Source organism: Cervus canadensis, chromosome 6 (genome assembly GCF_019320065.1).
Source record: "Cervus canadensis isolate Bull #8, Minnesota chromosome 6, ASM1932006v1, whole genome shotgun sequence".
NCBI classification, from domain to species: Eukaryota; Metazoa; Chordata; class Mammalia; order Artiodactyla; family Cervidae; genus Cervus; species Cervus canadensis.
In genome coordinates this window covers 5,877,914-5,893,206 of record NC_057391.1, presented here as the reverse complement: position 1 = coordinate 5,893,206, position 15,293 = coordinate 5,877,914, and the positions used below count along the sequence as shown (strand labels likewise).

General features: G+C 47.8%; 2 protein-coding genes across 6 annotated transcripts in view; one reads left to right on the top strand and one right to left on the bottom strand.

The window, feature by feature from the left end:
• Positions 1–134: 134 nt before the first annotated feature.
• LOC122444008 (translation initiation factor IF-2-like) lies at positions 135–8,882 on the bottom strand. The gene is made up of 3 exons (XM_043472814.1): positions 8,788–8,882; positions 6,930–8,706; positions 135–1,759 (listed from the first exon to the last, which is right to left on the bottom strand). Exons 1-2 carry the CDS (start codon positions 8,880–8,882, stop codon positions 7,461–7,463), a joined length of 1,341 nt encoding a protein of 446 aa, XP_043328749.1. The 3' UTR covers positions 135–1,759; positions 6,930–7,460.
• Positions 7,025–15,293, top strand: part of GCNT4 (glucosaminyl (N-acetyl) transferase 4) — a 28,084-nt gene continuing 19,815 nt past the window's right edge. Inside the window, exon 1 of one of the 5 annotated variants that reach the window (XM_043470682.1) lies at positions 7,025–7,144. The gene's annotated coding sequence lies outside the window, so the exon portion shown is untranslated. The other 4 variants (XM_043470686.1, XM_043470687.1, XM_043470681.1 and 1 more) reach the window with 4 other exon arrangements.

The following is a 15,293-nucleotide window of genomic DNA, read 5'->3' as shown; positions in this document are numbered from 1 at the left end:
ATTATTCTTCCCGAAGGTCTGTTTTTACTTCCTTACTGCTGCTGCAGGAGTAGAATCTCAGCCCAGGGTTTGAGGCGGCTGCTCTCCGGTCCTGACATAATTCCCAGCTTAGGCTCCCAATCATCTGTAACCTTTGACTCTTAGTCTCCTCATTCATCCCTTTTATGGGCTGAAATTGTGTCCTCTCAAAATTCTTATGTTGAAGTCCTAGCTTTCAGTCGCACAGAACGTGACTGTATTTCGAGATACAATCGTTAAAAGAGATGTGTAAAATAAGGCAGTTAAAGTAGGTCCTCATACAGTCTGACTGGTGTCCTTTATGAAGAATTTTTGGCTGTACTGAGGGATACCAGGGGTGCGTGTGGACAAGTGAAAGACGCTATAAGGACAGAGCAAAATGGCAGTCATCTGCAAACACAGGAGAAAGGCCCCTGAATGAAGTCAACCCCGCTGACCCTTCGATCTTAGACTTCTCCCCTCCAGAGAAATAATCTTCTGTTCTTGAAGCCATCTGGTTTGGCAGCCCTGGCAAACTAACACAATCCCTAACTCTACCCAATATTTTGTTTACTATCAAGAATGTTCCCTCTCTGTCCATTTATGTTTTCCTTATTCTTGGAGCCCTCTCCTCATCCATGCCCTCCTGGGTTGCTTTCTCAGGCCAAGCACTGAATATTTGCTGCTTGGTATTATTAGTGTTCTTTTCATGGCTTATTTCTCTCAAGTAACTGGAAAAACTTGTCTTCAGGTAGCTGGAAAACTTGTCTTCAGGTAGCTGGAAAACTTGTCGAGGTCAGCTTTATAGTTTTATACTTTGTGTTTCCAATAACATATCTCAGACATACTAGGTACTCAAGAAATATCAGAGTATATTCAAGTCATAACAGAAAACCATATTCAAAATGGAAATTTTATTCTTTCAGAGAACAAGTCCAGAGGTAGGAATCTGGGGGTTGGTTAGCTCTTTAAACTCAACAGTGTTATGATTGTTTCCACCTTTCTTCCAGCTCCCTTCAGGGTGCCAAGATGACTCTGCTGTTTCAGGCAGATGTAGATGCAGAAACAGCATCATTAGAAGAAAGAAACATCCCCTCCAACGCACATCATTTGGGAAGAAACCTTCCTTGAACACCACCACCACCCCAAAAGTTTATTTCATTAGCCAAAATTTTACCTTTGGCTCATCCCTAAATCAGTCACTAGCCAGGGAAGCCGGCTATCCTTCATTGGCTGAGAAAAGCAAGTGCATGCCCATGTGCAGAAGAGTAGTCAGGTGTTTACACTCCAGACTCTGCCAGTAAAAAAAAACAGCATGTGAGTAAGGTTGGGGTGGGGTAAGAGCTAGCACTTATTGCACTTAACATATACCAGTCATTGTTATAAGCACTTCCAGTGTATTATCTCATTTAATCTTAACCACACCTTTTGAGGTAGAACTATTGTCCCCATTTTACAGATGAGGAAATCAAAGTATAGGATGAAGTAAACTGGCCCAAAGTCACATATGTACCACCAAGTGGTAGAGCTGGGATTCAAACCTGGTAGTCTGGTTTCAGAACGCATGCTGTTAGGTATCATATGTTTCCTCTCTCTCAATCAAAAGCATCTGCCTAAAAAAGAGACATTATGATTAGAAGTGTTGCCATCCTTCTGAGTGACTGCCACCTACACATTCTGAGGAGTCAGTGTTGACTCACTTTGGTGAATGCAGGCAGGGCAGACAGAGATGCTCACTGGTAGGAAATGGAATGCAGAAGTCCTGCGGGAAGAGCTTCAGTATGAGTGTGCCGATCCCTGCTCTAGGGCTTTCTCTTTTTCCATCTAGGAGCTCCAGGCATAAAGAAAGTAAAGTTTATTTAACTGAGATACTGCCCAAACTCAGTTTTCATGGAAAACTACCCTGTTAATTGAATGCATGTGCCCATGAAACTTGGATTTTAAGTCTCACTGGGTTCTCAAGACTGTGAGGGATAATGGCACATAACCTCCCCAAGGGTTCGCTTTGGTCTCTCTCATTTTCTATTTCTTCTCATTTCATTTTTGTTGAAGCCTGCTTTGCAAAAGGAAACCAGGGATACATCTCTCTCAAACACATAAAAGCCAAGAAATGTGGAAAGTGTCTGCTTAAATGTAAGTGAAATGTTTTCACGTCCTGAATTCTCGTACCAGTTAAATAAGAAGAAAGGAATTTGAAGCCATGCCAGGTCAAGGATGAGGTGGTTAGATAGCATCACTGACTCAATGGATATGAATTCGAGCAAATTCCAGGAGGTAGTAGTGAAGGACAGGGGGACCTGGTGTGCGGCAGTCCCTGCGGTTGCCAAGAGTTGGGCACTACTTAATGACTGAACAACAATAGATCAAGTTGCCTGTATCTTAAAGTGCCTCATATAGGCTGCACAGTTAACTTCTAAATTCCTTGGCCATATTTGTAAGTTCATATTCTTTCATTTAGGCTCCTTTAAAGTAGGAACAGTAGATGCAAACATTTGAAGCTATAATGTAAAGTAGCGATACTTCTAAAGGTAAAAGCAATTAACATTTCTGTTTTTAGCTGTTCATGAGACACCTTAATGTTCAATGATGTCTGGCCTTGTGGCTGAGATACGAAGTTGGCTCATGTCCTTCAAAGCTGGAGGCAAGGAAGTGGTGAGGCAAGTGATCCAGCTGGTGGATGAGCCTTGCCAATCCCCCAGCATCTTCATGCAGCACGGCTTTTTTGGTTCTGTTCATTATTGCCTACTCATTAACTGTCGTGAAATGATTAAACAGAACAGAAGCCGTGTCTCTCTGTGTAAAAGTGTCCCCAAAAGAAATGCTGGTGAGAGAAATGAAGAGGTTTAAAAAAATCTTGGTTTGCAATATCTTGTAATAACCTGTAATGGAAAAGAATCTGAAAAAGCACATACATGTGTGTATAACTGAATCACTTTGCTGTACCCATGAAGCCGATGCATTATAAACCAGCTGTACTTCTATTTTTTTAAAAAGGGGGGAAAAAAGAAAGTGGTGATTCTCATCCAAATAAAAAAACCAGGATAAAAAAAGGAGTGAACAGTTAAATTTGGAAGAGCTTAGCTCTGTGGCACAAATGACTTTATGTGTAGTAACGTGAGCCCTGGAGCCGTAAGTCTGTAGCGGTGGGTTTCCTTTTCCTTTAGGAGCCAAACCAAACGACACAAGTCCCGCAGTCAACATACAGGGAAAAGCCTACTACTTCCCCAACCTTAGGGGCCCCTCTTTCTCTGTATTTTCCCGGGAGTAAGCTCTTCCATTGAAGTGCTTTTCTGTGAAACTCCCTCAGCTCGGGGCCTGGACAGTGCTCTCAGTCACTAGCGCTCCCACCACCCCCACACCCCTCTGTCCCACTCATCTAACCCCTCCTGGTCCTTTCTTCAAAGCAGGACATGGTTTTAAAAAGGGGAGCTGGGAGGGCCTCATTGTGAGAAGTTGTATCTAAACATGAGAAACTGCTTACAAATTTCATTTAGTCTCATTTATATCATGAATACTTTATATGTCTCATGTCTCCTAAATTGAATGGGATTTTCTCCAAGGTCAAGGGCTGTTGTATTTTTGTATTCTTCCATAGCAACCAGTGCAGCATTTTGCACAAGCAAGAGTTCAGTGAATCACATTAGTCTCAAAAGCATTTCATCCTTAAATATACCTTTAAACACTCAGCCAGCAGAGAATCTGGCAAGCTACATGCTTGCTAAGGAAAGGAAAATCCAGAGAAGCATATTAAGTATCAGACAGTCAACTCCAGGCTAGACTTCCTGCTTGCTTCCCGTTGGTAGCCTGTGACAAATTCTTATTAGAAAGGCTCCAAAACATGTCAAGATCTGGTCATCTGTGCTTGACTCCACACTGGTGAGCCCAGGCCTACAGCTTGAATTATCAGTTTCTGCTGACCTGTGGTGTAATTTCTTGTCTTTTGTACTCAGTTTCCCCTCAACTTCTTACCAGTGTCTCTGCATGCCTTCAAGTTCCATTCAGGCCCTATTTCCTTAAGATAACTAGCTAAGTTAGTTCTGCAGAAAGATAATGGATCCTATGATGTCTCTGAAGGCCTAAGAAGACTTTTAAAATACATTAGAAATTCCTCATAAGGTTTCATGAAACCAATTCAGATGGCTGGGAAGGGTTTACCACAATTCCAATTTGGGATTTACATGACTTTTAGAAGACATTTCCATTTCTTGCAGGATTACTGTTTTCTTCAAATGGTTTCCTGGGCCAAGAACAACACAATCAGGTCTGGAAGGGTAACCCAGGAGGCACATTATTTTGTGGGGGAATTCCTGAACGAAGAATATCAAGACCAATGTGTTTCCTACCAGTTCTGCAACTGGTTTGCTGATTCACCTGGACACGTTACTATTCGTTTGAGCCCAGGATCCGTGGTCGTATAACAGCACTCTGTATTGCCATAAAGACCAAATAACATGAATGAATGAGAGGCCACTTCACAGCATGCTCAATGCTGCAGCATTACAGCATAGTATTATCACAGTCAGAGTAATTGGCTGAGTTCTTCCACGCTGAATGGTACTTACCTACATCCTTTTCAGCCTCCCATTTCTACAGCAAAACTTCAGAAGTAAGATTCTTCCAGGGCTTTTGACAAGCCCTCTTCCCTTCACTTCGTTTTTCCTACGTTTCCTTCAAGGGCCTGCTTGGAACGCCCTCTGCTCTGAGTGAAGTCCTTTAGTGGTATCCTCAGGGACTATGTCCCTTTGGCTGAACTCCTCTGGCATCGCTGCCATATGGTCCCAGTCAGCTGATTCTAAGCATCTCCTGTCTTACTGGTGATGCATGTTCTGAGTACAAGATGTGTAGTTACTGTGTAGTTACTACCTCTGTAACTACAGTCTTTCTTTGAGGGCAAGGTCTGTGATTTATGCATGCCTCTTTGTATTCTTAGCTCCAACAATATGTTTTCGTTAACAGTGACTTTTGGGGATTGTACTGGGTTAATTAGTGTCCACTCAAAGTTCATGTCTTTGCATATGGAATCAAGTTATGAATAGGTCATATTGGACTTTGTTGTTGTTGCTTTCTCTCTAAGTCATGTCTGACTCCTCTGCAGCCCCATGGGTTGCAGCCCACCAGGCTCTGTCCATGAGATTTCCTCGGCAAGAATACTGGAGTGGGTTACCATTTCCTCCTCCAGGGCATCTTTCTTGACCCAGGGATCGAACCCTAGTCTCCCGCATTGGCAGGCAGATTCTTTACCACTGAGCCACCAGGGAAGCCCATACTGGACTTAAGATCCTTCAAAGAGAGCACAGTCTGGCCAATGCCTTGATTTCACACTTCTAAACTCTAAACTGTGAGAGAATAAATTTATGCTGTCCGCAGTCATCCGTTTAGTAGTGACTTGTTATGGCAGTCCTGGGAAACTAATACCCGAGGCATGCTATGCACACTGTGGAGGGTAGTGGAGGCCTTAGGGGGCCGCCATCCAGCCTAGGGGCTTCCTGGTGGCTCAGCTGTAAGGAAGCCACCTGCCAACACAGAAGACACAGGTTTGATTCTTGAGTTGGGAAGATCCCCTGGAGAAGGAAGTGGCTAGTATTCTTGCCTGGGAAACCCCATGGACAGAGGAGCCTGGTGGGCTGCAGTCCATGGGGTCACAAGAATTGGACGTGACTGAGCATACACACACACACATGCAGCTCAGAGGCATCCTTTCTGAAGACCTGGGATGCAGATGAGAGCAAGGCTTTAAGGGAAGAGGGTAGATGAAGGGGACAGGGAATGAACTGAATATAGTCTGGGTAGAAAGGAAAGCATTTACAAGCATTACGGTAAGGGTACTTTTTAATATGTATTTATTTAATTCTGTTCTGGCTGTGTTGGGTCTTACTGGCAGCATTTGGGATCTTCAGCTCTCAGGCTCAGCTGTCCCACATCATGTGGGACCTTTAGTTCCTGAGCCAGGGATCTAATGGGTGCCCTCTGCACTGGAAGGCAGATTCTTAACTACTGGACCACCAGGGAAATCCATACAGGTCTTTTTTAAGGTCTTATCATAGAAACAGTTTACTTTATGACAAACAGGTTGATCCTGGAGTTGAAAACAGGGGTGCAAGCAAGTGAATGGACAACTACTTTATGATATGATATATCCAAATTTTTTAACTGACCAATTTGGGAGAAACTACATGTGCATGGATTTCATAGCAGCCCTTGCTTAAATAACTGGGGGTCTATGGTGGGAGCCAGGCTGATGGTGGCTGGTGGACTACTGAGCCCTGGAAGTCACAGTTTCCTCAGCTGTTACAGCATGGACACTGGGACCCACCATGCTGGTCTGAGTTCCCGTTCTGCCATTTACTGGCAAGTTATTTGCCTCCCTCTCCTCTGGCGACCCACTCCAGTACTCTTGCCTAGAAAATCCCATGGACGGAGGAGCCTGGTGGGCTGACATCTATGGGGTCACACAGAGTTGGACACGACTGACTCGATTTAGCAACAGAAGCAGCCTCTGGAAAATCAGAATAGAAAAAATAGCATCTCCCTCATAAAATTGTGAGGGTTGAAAGATTAATCTGCACGAAGTGCTTAGAACAGTGCTCACAACAGGTAACAGAAGGCTTAGTTGTTCTTATCATCATCCTAAGGGAGACCAGAAGGGTGAATAATGTGACCTTTAATGATTCTTCCAGAAACAGGGGGGTCCCACTGGAGAGATGAATGCAAAGTTGGCCATTTGCTTGAAAATAAGTCTGCAAGGTATTAAAGTATTTATTAAAATACTTGCTTTTCGAAACACAGGGGATTTTTTCTTTTTTTTTAAGGCAGGGTGGTCTCAGAGTCTCTACTACTGTGGGCTGATTCCAGAGCCTAGGAGTAAAGGATATGGGGTCCCAAGCAGCTCCCTCTTTTAGGATTCCTGGGTTGCAAGGCCTAACCAGTTTTACCTGGTCCGATCTGGCTCCGCACCAACACATCTGGCATACAGCAGGCGCTCAGTCAACACGGGTTAAGTGAGGACGGAAGGAAGAAACCGGCTGGGACTGACTTCCCAGGTGCATCCCTGGCCTGGAAGGCGGGCCCCCAGGAGCCTCGCTGGCCGCCAAGGACTCGGAGCGCCGCGAGAGACGTCTGGAAGGTCGGGAATTAGAAGGTCTGGAAGGTAGGGCATCCAATTCTCAGAGTCTATTCACAGGAACCCACCACCAAGGCTGAGGCGTAGATATTGCCCAGTTGGTTAAGTAGGCGTGTTTCCGGCAATTGGGTGAACAGAAATGGGACCGGATACCGCGCCGGCACGGTCCGCCACCCTCACCCCCGCTTGAGGGTAAAGAGGAAGCCTTAGAGTGTCTATTTGAACTGCAGGTACAGACGGAAAAACAACTTTGTAGTCTATTTATGGGGCATAAACCTCCACCTTCCCACGCCGCTCCTAGATGATATTTCTCCAGGCTGCCTGGGACACTGACCTGTGGGTCTTAACCAGTGAGAGCGAGGCGATCCCTGCAGGAGCGGACCCTCGCAGAGGAAAAAGCAAGGAGTCGCAGATGTGTTTGCTCTGTCACCGCCCTCTGATCATCTCTGGGCAAGTCACTTAGCTCTCCAGACCTCCGCTTTCTTGCTGTTGAACGCGGGGAGGCAACCGAAGCGGGCTGACGCTCCGAGCGGCGGCGGAGAGCGCAGCGCACCGCGCACCTGGGAAGTCCCGGGCGCGGCGCCGGGGCCCCGGAGTGCGGGACCGGAGCTCCCTCTGCGGGAGCGCGGCGGCGGCGCTCCTCCTTTCCCTCCACGTCACGGGGGCCGCTCAGCGCGCTCCCAGCCCCCGGCCGGCGGAGAGCGACTCCCCAGCCGGGCGCGCCGCGGAGGTGGCGGCGGAGGACGAGGAGGAGGCGAGAGCCCGGAGCCAGCCGCCGCCGGGGGGCCGGGAGTCTGAAGCTCAGGTCGCGGCCGGGCCGGAGCGACTCGTCCATCCGCCGGGACTCCGCGCCCGGGGATCCCCCGCTCCCTTTTCGTAAGTCCACTCGGCCACGCAGGCCGGCGAGGAGCGCTCGGGGCCAGCGTGCGGGGCTCCTGGCCCAGCCACGGATGCCCGGGACCCCTTCCTCACGACTTTCACTTCCCCGCCGGGGAGAACTTGGGCGCCGCGTCCGTCGCTCGGCGGGGGAGGGAGAGGTAGGTAGGAAGGGGTCGGCCCGGGGCAGCCGCGGCGCAAGCCTAGCTGAGCCCTGGCCGGGCTGCGCGCCCTCGTTGACTCGGGGGCCCCTGCCGGCGGCCGGACGCTGGAAAGTTCTCCGAGGCCGGCCGGCTGCGGGGCGGCCAGCGAGCGTCTGCCTGAGGCTGTCCTGCAGAGACGCGGCCGTGGCGCCCGCTTCCCGGGCTCCCGGGGCCGGGCAGGGCCGGGCTGGGAGGCCGGGAGCAGCCAGGCGCACCCGCGCCAGGGTGTCGTCCCGGGCTCTCCCGGAGCGGTGAGGACGCGGCTCCCCGACGCGCCCCTTCCGGGGCTGGCGGTCCTGGGTCTCGGTCCTCCGGGCCACTGAGAGCCGCCCAGGTGAGGGGCGAGGGGCGGGTCCGCGAGGGACCTGCGGAGCCGGGGGTCGGACGCGCGCTGTGCCGCGCCATCGCCGGCCTCTCCGCAGCCCTGGACCCGCGGCGCCGAGCCGCGCTGCCCGGGGGCGGCGGAGGCGAGGGGGCGGGCGCGGGAATGGGCTGCTGGCGTGGCTTCTCCTTTAGGACCAGGTGGGAGTGCGCGTCCCTCAGGAGGTCGCGGATCAGAAGCTGCGGAGCGGTCCTCCCCGCCGCGCCTGCCGCTGGGACGAGCTTCTGCGCTTTTTACGGTCAAGTTTCCCTACCGCAGAGCTGGCCCGGATCGTCCCCTTGTGAGGTGGCGGCACCTCCTCCATCGAGCTGGGAGCCTCCGAGGATCCGAGAGTCAGTTTACCGTCTTCACGTAGGAACAGTGCGAGCTGATGGATACTGAATGTGTATTTCAGGACCGAGCTGTCCTGCCTCGGCGAGGCTTTCCTGTGGTTGTAGTGGGAACCGTGTTTTCCTCTCGCTGGATGAGGGAGAGATGACCTTCGCCCTTAGGCACTTGTCGTTCCCTCTTCTCGTCCTTTAAACTGAAAAGAGGCAAACCAGAAGATTAAGGGCTTTGGGAATGATATTCAATATTAAATTAAATGTTCATGTGGTTTGGTAGATAGAAGTCACCTCTTCTGGTTTTACAGAAGCATGCCCTTATTAAACCACCTATCAGTCTAAGACAGTCTAGAACCTAGCTGTCAGTTTTGACAGCTTTTGTTGATGGCCTCTTGAGGAAGTAAAATCTTTAAAAGTCAGGAGGTTACTGCAGAGAGCGGTTCCTCTGTTGCACTTTCTAAGAATCAATTCTCTGTGAGAAATGATCGATTAAGCTGCTATTGAATCGTATCATGCTTGTATTTGCAGAGAAACAGTATCCACAGAATCAGGCTGTGTGGCAGTGAGTGAAAGGAGGATTTCCTTTGGGGGTGGGAAGTGGGGGCAGCTGTAAATTTGTCTCCTTTGAGAGGCACATTTACTAAACGCCACAAGGTCTGCACAGAGGGAGGTAAGAGTGAATGGCATATTTTGGGCAGTAAGTTAGGGTTGGCGCTTGGCATCACGCTAAGTACCCTCAGGATAGGTGGGCAGTCAGTAGTTATCAAACTGACTTTGAATGAGCTCACTTGGGCAGGCGGGGGCAGGTGGGGCTATGGTGATGTCCAGTTCCTGGTCCCCTGAGAATGACTGAGGGCAGAGGCCACAGAAGCCAACACTGTTCCCCATCTACTGAAACAATGTTTTGAAGCCCACGTGACCGTGAAATTTGAAGTTTTACTTTGTAGATCTGGAAATGTAATGAGGAGGAGGAACATAGATGGAAACCATGAACAGAGCGGCACTGTAGCTCAGCGTGGCCCTGGGATGTGACTGCTGAGTCCCGGTTCTGACCCTTCCGCTCCCTAGCGTATGGCCTTGCACACGTTTCCTTACCTCTCTGCCCTGGTTTCCTGGTCTCTGATGTGGCCCCACATTGGAGGGGGGTGTGTGTTGTGGTCCCTGCTCAGGGGCTGTGGGGAGGTTTGCCTGTGTGCACGAGGTAGGCACGTGTGCACTGTGTGTGCACAACACTTGTGTGTACATCATCTTTGTACAGTGTGTGCCTGTGTGCCTTGTACCTGGTCCATAATGAATTCTCGGTGAGCCTTAGAGCCGGTGGTTTTATGATGATGAGCTCATTCCCATCACTTCCAGATGTAGAATCGGAGACTCAGAATTTTCAGATCCTGTCCAAGGCCAGAGAGCCCAACAGCGGTGGAAGTTAAGGCAGGATCCCATTTGCTTGACTCACAGGCAGGGTCACCTCCCCCTTAGCATGTCAACGAGTGTCACGTGCTGGATGCTGCGTGAAATTCATAAAAGGATCTGGTCACTGCTTGTCAGAATGCAAGAAGCAGAGCAGATAATATCAATGTCAAGGCTTACAGACTTTTCCCAAGCAATTTAGAGATATATGTTTTGTATTAATTTACATTGCTTTGCAAGTCATTTTATATGCATTTCCACAGGCTGGTTATTTTCTAAGTGGGTTCTACAGGCTGAGGCTTCACATATATAAGATCAAATTAAGTTAACCAGGAGTTGAATGCAGCTGCTTCAAAACCTAATGAGCCCCCAGGTATGGCGTGCTCAGTGTAGATTTTAAGGGAAAGGATTGGGTCAACATTTACTATTTTAGAAGATGTGGGAAACCAGATACCATTTGGTAAAAGCAGGTCACATCTTAATATGTAATGAAGCTTGATTTGCTGAACACAATAGAAAATTCAGGAAAAGTAGAAGGCCAGAGGGAAATTGCCTATTATATAAAAATGCCAGAAATGGAAGCAGAAGTCTGCTTTGTGAAGCTGAACTAATAAGAAACACTAAGGGTCAGAAAGCAAAGGTGGAACTTCTGCTAACCAATGAGGTTTATAAAAGGAGCATATTCTTAAATACAAATGTGTGGCGTTTCAAAACCAGTAAATTCTCCCTAATTTGGACTTACCGGAAAACAGGCCATTGTGTCTTAGTAAAATCTTAGAAATATATATATTGTGAAAACAATGATGTTGTTCCTTAGAGCACTGGTTTTCCAAGTGTGATCCCTGGACAAACTGCACCAGCGTCACCTGGGAACTTGTTAGAAATGCAGATTCTGCAGCCATCAGACTGGCTGAATCAGAACCTCTGCAAATGGGGCCTAGTAAACCTATGATTTAATATTTGGAGCCAGCTTTCATGCCTCTTTGTTTTTTCCCTTCTTTGGTCTTGGCCTTCCGTTTCCCTCCTGTGGTCACTAACTCACTGTGCTGCTTGCTTTTCCATCAGACAGTGTCCTGGTAGAGGGTGGTACCCAGACACAGACCCATCCGTGCCTCTGTCCCACAGTCTACACTGATGGAGGATGCTAAGATCCCTTTAGGCTCTCACGTTCTACAGCTTGTGGTTTTCACGTTGTCCAGGATTATACTGGTTTGGTTTCTGCTTTGGTTTTTCTGCCTTTTAAAAATCTTTTGGCAGTCTTGTACCAAACAAACTGGGACTCCTGAATATAGTCAGCCAAAACCCTGAACCATTCTCTCCAGATGCTTCTGTGAAATCCCATTTCTCCATCTGGTACGATGCAGTTAATTTCTTGGACCTGACTGTTAGCGTTTGTATTTATCTCTGTTCAGTGTCATCTTGCTAGGTCCAAGTCTGCCCAGATCTGTTTGGGTCCTCCTTCTGTCCTTTTTTCACGTAAACCTTTGAGCCCTCTGCTGATCTCTCTGCTGGTGTCCTGGCCCGAGGAAATAATGACAACCTGAGCATCTTGGTTAGAGGCCTTTGTCACAGTTAATGAGGCTTAAAAACTTGGCATCTTCACAGACCCTGGGGGGCCTAAAATCGGAAGAATGCTTGTCATCAGCCTCCTTGGTGTTTGCATTTAAATTACTGCTGTTCAGGAAGTGCCCCTCGCGTGGTTTCTCCGTGTGAGGCGTGTTTCCCAGCTCCTTCCTGAGTGCCCCCCATGGTTCAGTCTTCTAGCACATTAGGCAGGAGCAGTTGTCTCTGACAATTGCTTTTCCCTCCCTATTATGTTTATACCATCAGCGTCTTGCAGCGTCTTGGTTTTTTGCCTGGGTGACCCAAGGTAAGTTTCAGCTTGTTAAACGGTCAGATTAAGGTGAATTCAGAAATTTCCAACTAATGGGAAGCAAAAAAAATATGCCTTGTCATTTCTCTCTGCTTCAGGATCCTACCCATCCAGGCTCTAGAATTCAGATATTTTGTGGTCAATTCTGTATTTTGCTGGGAGATTAGGGTTATTTAATGGTTTTTTTTTAATGTGAAATTTTGCTCATATATGATCCTTAAAGGAGTACAGGTAGATAATATAATCACACACACACAAAAGTTTTAAAAGTCAGAAAGCAGAACGATTTTATGGCGAGAATTCTTGTTGCTAGAGCATGAAAAAATGCCTGGACTCCTGCACTCTCATGCCATTCATGATCCTGGTCCAGTCCCGGGCTTCCCCGGTGGCTCGGCTGGTAAAGAATCCACCTGCAGTGCAGGAGACCTGGGTTCCATCCCTGGTTGGGAAGATCCCCTGGAGAAGGAAATGGCTACCCACTCCAGTGTTCTTGCCTGGGAAAGCCCATGGACAGAGGAGCCTGTCGGGCTAAAGTCCGTGGGGTCGAAAGCACTGGACACGACTAAGCAACTAGCACTTTATGCAGTCCTCCTCAAGCGCTCTCCCTCCTCCTCACGCTGCTTTGGAAGACCAGCTTTAAACCAAACTGCAAAAAATCCCAATAAAATCCAAGCCTACTTTCCTCCTCTAGGATGCTGCCAAACCTTCTCTGATGTGACATTCTAGCTTAGCATGGCAAGAAAAAAAAAAGTGCTGGGTGACGAGGGAACTACTTGTGATCTCTAGGGAATCTCCTCGATATCCTGTACTTCTGCCTCTTTGATTGCTTTCCCTTCCCCCCTGCCCCCCTTGTTGTTCTTCCAGTGTAGTTCAGGGGGAAACAGATGAGATGGTCGCTGTGAAGGAAGGCTTCCTGGCTGTGCTCAGACTCAGATCTGTCAGCCGGTCTGCTCTTGGATAAAGGTTCTGCAGAACCTTGGAAACCCTGTTTTTCAGTCCTGTTTAGGTAGACCTTGGTGTTTCTCCTGGTCATCTACCAGATCCTACCGAGACCATGGCAGAACTCGTTTGGATGGCAGCAGAGGGCAAGCCCAGGATCAGCATGAACAGGGCGTAGCACAGTCCCTGTGTTCCTTTTCCCTTCCTTCTTCTCTGCATCGCTGCAGCATGGCTGGAATATTTGCACTGTGGCGTCCTTTCCCCACGCCCCCACATTCCTTCTACGGGGCAACAAGGAGGGCTGTCTGCCAGCCATCGGCTTCCCAGGTTCTCCCTCCTTCAGCCCTTCCAGCCACAGCCTGCCCTACTCTCAGGCAGGCGCAGAGAGATGTCGAAGCTGATGGGTTGGGAGAGAGAAGCGGAGTGACACGCAAGGTAGGCACAAAGTCAGTCGCAAACGTTGGATCATGGGAAAACACTGCTGGAGGGATGTGGGGATTGTAGAACTGGAAGAAGGGATGTGGAACCAGAGGGGAGATGCTAAGGAAAAGCGAAAAGGTGAAAGGCACTCAGTCATGTCTGACTCTGCGACCCTGGACCGTATGTAGCACACCGGGTTCCTCTGTCCATGGAATTCTCCAGGCAAGAATACTAGAGTGGGTAGCCATTCATTTCTCTTGGGGATCTTCCCAACCCAGGGCTCAAACCTGGGTCTGCCACATTGCAGGCAGATTCTTTACTGTCTGAGCTACCAGAGAAGCCCTAACATAAGATGAACACCACAGCAAAAGAATCCCTAAAGAAAAGAAACTTTTCCAAATGCTAGCTAGTGCCTTACCTTTTCTGGGAGTTTATTTCTAAACAACAAAATTTAAATGTAACAAAATCACTGGGATTCCTCAAATTGTATTGTCAAGTCTTTCAGAACCTCAGTAGTTCTTTCTCTGTGTATTTATTCTGCCAGACAGCTTAGTCTCTAGTTGCATCTCTCCAGAATCTAACACCATGCCTGCCTGGGACGTAGTAGACACACAGTAAATGTTTGCTGGATGGATAGGCAGCCAGTGAAGGGGGATAGAAATAGGGTATATAAAAATAAAGACGTGTAAAATATGAACACAAGTGAAAGCAAAGACATGAGCTAGTATTTGTTCACTCATGTCCATAGCAGCAGCATTCATAGTAGCCAAAAGGTAGAAGCAATGCAAGTGTCCGTAAACAGACACTTTCCACAAATGGAAAAACAAAATGTGGTTTTGTACATCCGAGGAAATACTATACAGCCTTAAAAGGAAGGAAATTTTCACATGCTCTATAATGTGAGTGAACCTTGAAGACTTGGTGTTAAGTGAGAGAAACCAGCTATGAAGTGACATATTGCATGATTCCTCTAAAACAAGGTTCTTAGAGTAATCTAACTCATAGGAAGATGAGCTAGAGTGGCGGTTGCCAGGGGCCATGGAGAGGGGAGTGTTTAGTGTTTGATGGACACAGAGTTTCGCTTCGGGAAGATGATAAGTTCTGCAGATGAGTACTGGTGATGGTTGTACAACAGTGTGAATGCACTTAATGCCACTGAACCACAGCAAACGAAGCAACTGACAAAGAATTAATCTCAAATATATACAAGCAGCTTATGTAGCTCAATACCAGAAAAATAAATGACCCAATCGAAAAATGGGCCAAAGAACTAAACAGACATTTCTCCAAAGAAGACAGACAGATGACTAACAAACACATGAGAAGATGCTCAACATCACTCATTATCAGAGAAATGCAAATCAAAACCACAATGAGGTACCATCTCATGCTGGTCAGAATGGCTGCCATCAAAAAGTCTACAAGCAGTAAATGCTGGAGAGGGTGTGGAGAAAAGGAACCCTCTTACACTGTTGGTGGGAATGCAAACTAGTACAGCCGCTATGGAGAACAGTGTGGAGATTCCTTAAAAAACTGGAAATAGAACTCCCATACGACCCAGCAATCCCACTGCTAGGCACACACACCAAGGAAACCAGAATTGAAAGAGACATGTGTACCCCAATGTTCATCGCAGCACTGTTTACAATAGCTAGGACATGGAAGCAACCTAGATGTCCATCAGCAGACGAATGGATAAGAAAGCTATGGTACATATACACTATGGACTATTACTCAGCTATTAAAAAGAATG